The sequence below is a fragment of the Eimeria mitis genome, genomic scaffold (genome assembly GCF_000499745.2).
Source record: "Eimeria mitis Houghton genomic scaffold, Emh_scaff653, whole genome shotgun sequence".
Classification (NCBI taxonomy): domain Eukaryota; phylum Apicomplexa; class Conoidasida; order Eucoccidiorida; family Eimeriidae; genus Eimeria; species Eimeria mitis.
Window position 1 is genome coordinate 3493 of NW_013574681.1, and position 3720 is coordinate 7212.

The 3720-nt window shown below is 49.1% G+C and overlaps 1 protein-coding gene across 1 annotated transcript; it reads right to left on the reverse strand.

Moving 5' to 3' along the window:
* Positions 1–790: 790 nt before the first annotated feature.
* Positions 791–3638, reverse strand: EMH_0018810 (aldo/keto reductase family oxidoreductase, putative; the record flags this gene model as incomplete). The annotated part of the gene is made up of 4 exons (XM_013501225.1): positions 791–958; positions 1321–1427; positions 1762–1933; positions 2916–3638. The coding sequence occupies 4 exons, from the start codon at positions 3636–3638 to the stop codon at positions 791–793; spliced, it is 1170 nt and encodes a 389-aa protein (XP_013356679.1).
* Positions 3639–3720: the final 82 nt, after the last annotated feature.

Here is a 3720-nt window from a genome sequence, read left to right on the forward strand (position 1 = left end):
AACATCTAATAAAGTTATAATATATATTGAGAGAGACAGATAAAGGAGACAGATAAAAATAAAAAGAGACAAATAAAAATAAAAAGAGACAAATAAAAATAAAGATATATATAAAAATAAAGGGAGATAGATAATAATAAGAGGAGAGAGAGAGGAGACAGAGAAAGGAGACAGATGAAAGAGATAGACAAAGCATAGAGAGAAAGGAGACAGACAAAGGAGACAGATAAATACAAAAGGAGACAGATAAATATATATATTTATATATTTATCTATATATATATATAAAGGAGACACAAGACAAAGACACAGACACAGACAAAAAGACAAAGACAAAGACAAAGACGAAGACAAAAAGACAAAGACAACGATGCAGACACAGACAAGGACAAAGACAAAGGCAAAGACAAAGACACAGACAGAGATACAGATCGAGACAGAGACAGAGATAGGGACAGACACAAAGACAGAGAAAGAGACAAACAAAAGCAAAGACGGAGACAAAAACATAGATAAAGACGAAGACAGAGGAGACAGAGACAAAGACCCTAAACCCTAAACCCTAAACCCTAACAATACAAAAACCAAAACCAATATCCCCCAAAAAACAAACCCTAATTCCCTAACCCCTAAACCCTAACCCCTAACCCCTAAACCCTAACCCCTAACCCCTAAACCCTAACCCCTACCCCCTAACCCCTAACCCCTAACCCCTAACCCCCAACACCCAACCCCTAACCCCTAACCCCTAACCCCTAACCCCTAACCCGTAAACCCTAAACCCTAAACCCTAACCCGCAATCATTTCTTCAGCCATGGTGGCTTGTCTGGCCACGCCATCGTCTTTCTCCCTGGGGGGAGGGTTTGTCTCCTCCAGGTAGTAGCGGCGGTCCTCATCTGTCTCTAAGCGGTACGACGGAGACACCCCAACCTCCTCCTCAGGCTCACCAGACCCTGGCTGCATGCAAACCCTAAACCCTAAACCCTAAACCCTAAACCCTAAACCCTAAACACTAAACACTAAACACTAGATGCTAGATGCTAAACACTAAAATATTAAGGGGAAGGTCTGACACTGAACTCACAAAACATATATATCAACGCCAAGGCTATACACGTAAACCCTAAACCCTAAACCCTAAACCCTGGCTAGACACTCCACCCCTAAACCCTTGGGTTTAAACCCTCATGCGCATCGACCGTCAAGAGGTCCGTGAATCTCCCTAGAACAGCGAAAGCGTTTCGGGTTTAGGGTTTAGGGTTTAGGGTGTATTCAAGGGTTTAGGGTTTAGGGTTTAGGGTTTAGGGTTTAGGGTTTACGAGTTTGTATGGGTTGTAGCGCTTGTATGACCACGTGTAGTCTCGCTTGGGGTCGTAGTAAGTCTCCACATAGTCAAAGCCAGCCTCAGCCGTCGTCACGTTCACCGCTACACACACAAACCCTAAACCCTAAACCCTAAACCCTAAACCCTAAACCCTAAACCCTAATTTTTTTTATCATCAAGAGTCTCCGCAAGCAGAAGAGCTACGAGTTACCAGCTGGCATCTCTCGATCCCGCTAGCTTTGAGGGTTTGTTGTTTAGGGTTTTTGAGGGTTTAGTAGAGTAGTGTTTCAAGGGTTTAGGGTTTAGGGTTTAGGGTTTAGGGTTTAGGGTTTGTGGGGTACGTATGAGGCCGTGAGAGAGAACGAGACGGCCCTGGGGGAGGTCTCGCTTGATGGGGATCCAATCCTCGTCGGGGACGGAGTCGGCGATCCCGTACTTGGCCTTGTCTTCTGCGGTGTATGCGCAGACACCCCACACCCCACACACGCAACAAACTGCTGCTGCTGCTGCTGCTGCTCCTGCGGCTGCTGCTGCTGCTGCTGCTGCTGCTGTTGCTGCTGCTCATGCGGGGGCACATGCAGGAGCGAATGCTGCTGCTGCTGCTGCTGCTGCAGTGCACACTTCAGCAGCAGCAGCTGGTGCTGTTACATCTATCAGCAGCAGCAATAGCAGCAGCAGCAGCAGAGATAGAAGCAGCAGAAGCAGCAGCAGCAGCAGTACAACCAGCAAGCAATAGAAACGGCAGCAGCAACAGCAACAGCAGCAGCAACAGAAACACTACCACCACCACCACCACCAGCAACAGCAGCAACACCAGCAGCACCACCACCACCAGCAGCAACAGCAGCAACACCAACACCAGCAGCAGCAGCAGCAACACCAGCAGCAGCAGCAGCAGCAGCAGCAGCAGCAGCAGCAGCAGCAGCAGCGTACCTTTTTGCATGCGTTTGAGTTCTTCTGGGTTGTCTTTCCACTGTCTTTTGATTCGCTCAAAGGTCTCCTCGTCAATGAACATAGGCGACGAGTCCAGCGCCTGTATACACATATATATAAATATAAATAAATATAAATAAATATAAATAAATATAAATAAATAAATAAATATAAATATATAAATTAATATAAATTAATAAATGTATAAATGAAGAAATCAATGAAGTAAATAAAGTTGAGAAAGAAAGAAACTAGCTAGCTAAGTAACTGTTTATGCATGCCGCTGGATGGCTAGCTAGCTAGCTAGCTAGCCATCTACACCTAGCTAGCTAGCTAGCTAGCTAGTTAGCTAGCTAGCTAGCTAGCTAGCTAGCTGTTTGGCAGGCTAGTTCGCTATGTATGACATTCCCTAGCTATCTACCCAGCTAGCTAGCTAGCTACCCAGCTAGCCATCTACCCAGCTAGCTAGCTAGCTATCTACCCAGCTAGCTAGCTAGCTATCTGCCCAGCTAGCTACCCAGCCAGCTAGCTAGCTATCTACCCAGCTAGCTAGCCAGCTAGCTAGCCAGCTAGCTAGCTAGCTATCTACCCAGCTAGCCATCTACCCAGCTAGCTAGCTAGCTATCTAGCTAGCTAGCTGTATGTGTGTGAGCGTACCTGTCTGTATAGAATGGTGTCTCCGTCAATGGTGATGGCTTTGACGGGGAGCTGATCGACGGTGCGGGCGTGGGGGGGGGGCAGCCCCTCCCTCTCGTGTCTTTGTTCTATTTCTGTTTTTTCTTTTGCTTCTGCTGCTGCTGCTGCTGCTCTCACCAGCACCCGCCAGCGCGCTGCCTCAGGCGTAGATCGCTGCTGCTGCAGCCGACGCAGCACCGCTCGGTGTGCTGCTTGTGTTGCTGTAGGGGGAGGAGACAGCCAGTCCTGTTCGTCTGGTCCTCCTGCTGCTGCTGCTGCTGCTGCTGCTGCTGCTGGTTCATCTTGTTCTTCTGCTGCTGAGTCTGCTACTCCTGCTGCTGCTGCTGCTGCTGCTGCGTCGGAGTCTTCGTCCATATATGCGGAGAACTCTCCCTCTCCTGTTTCTGCTGCATCGTCAGCACTGTCTGCTGCTGCTGCTGCTGCTGCTTCGTCGCCGTCATCTGCTGCTGCTGCTGCTGCTTCGTCTCCATGGTCATCGTAATCTGCTGCTGCTGCTGCTGCTCGGGAGAGCAGCAAACTGCCGCTAGCTGCTTCCTCTTCATCTGCTGTCTCAGCGTCAAAGAAGTCGTCGCTGCTGCTGCTGCTGCTGCTGCTGCTGCTGTGTCTTGTGCTTCCTGCTGCTGCTGCTGCTGCATCATCGTCTCCTTGCTGCTGCAGCTCCAATATGTCTTCTGCTGCCTCCATCTCATCGTCAAAAGCAGCAGCAACGGCAGCAGCAGCAGCAGCTGCAGCGGGCGATTGAGTGCAGCCCGAGGCCGCAGCAGGC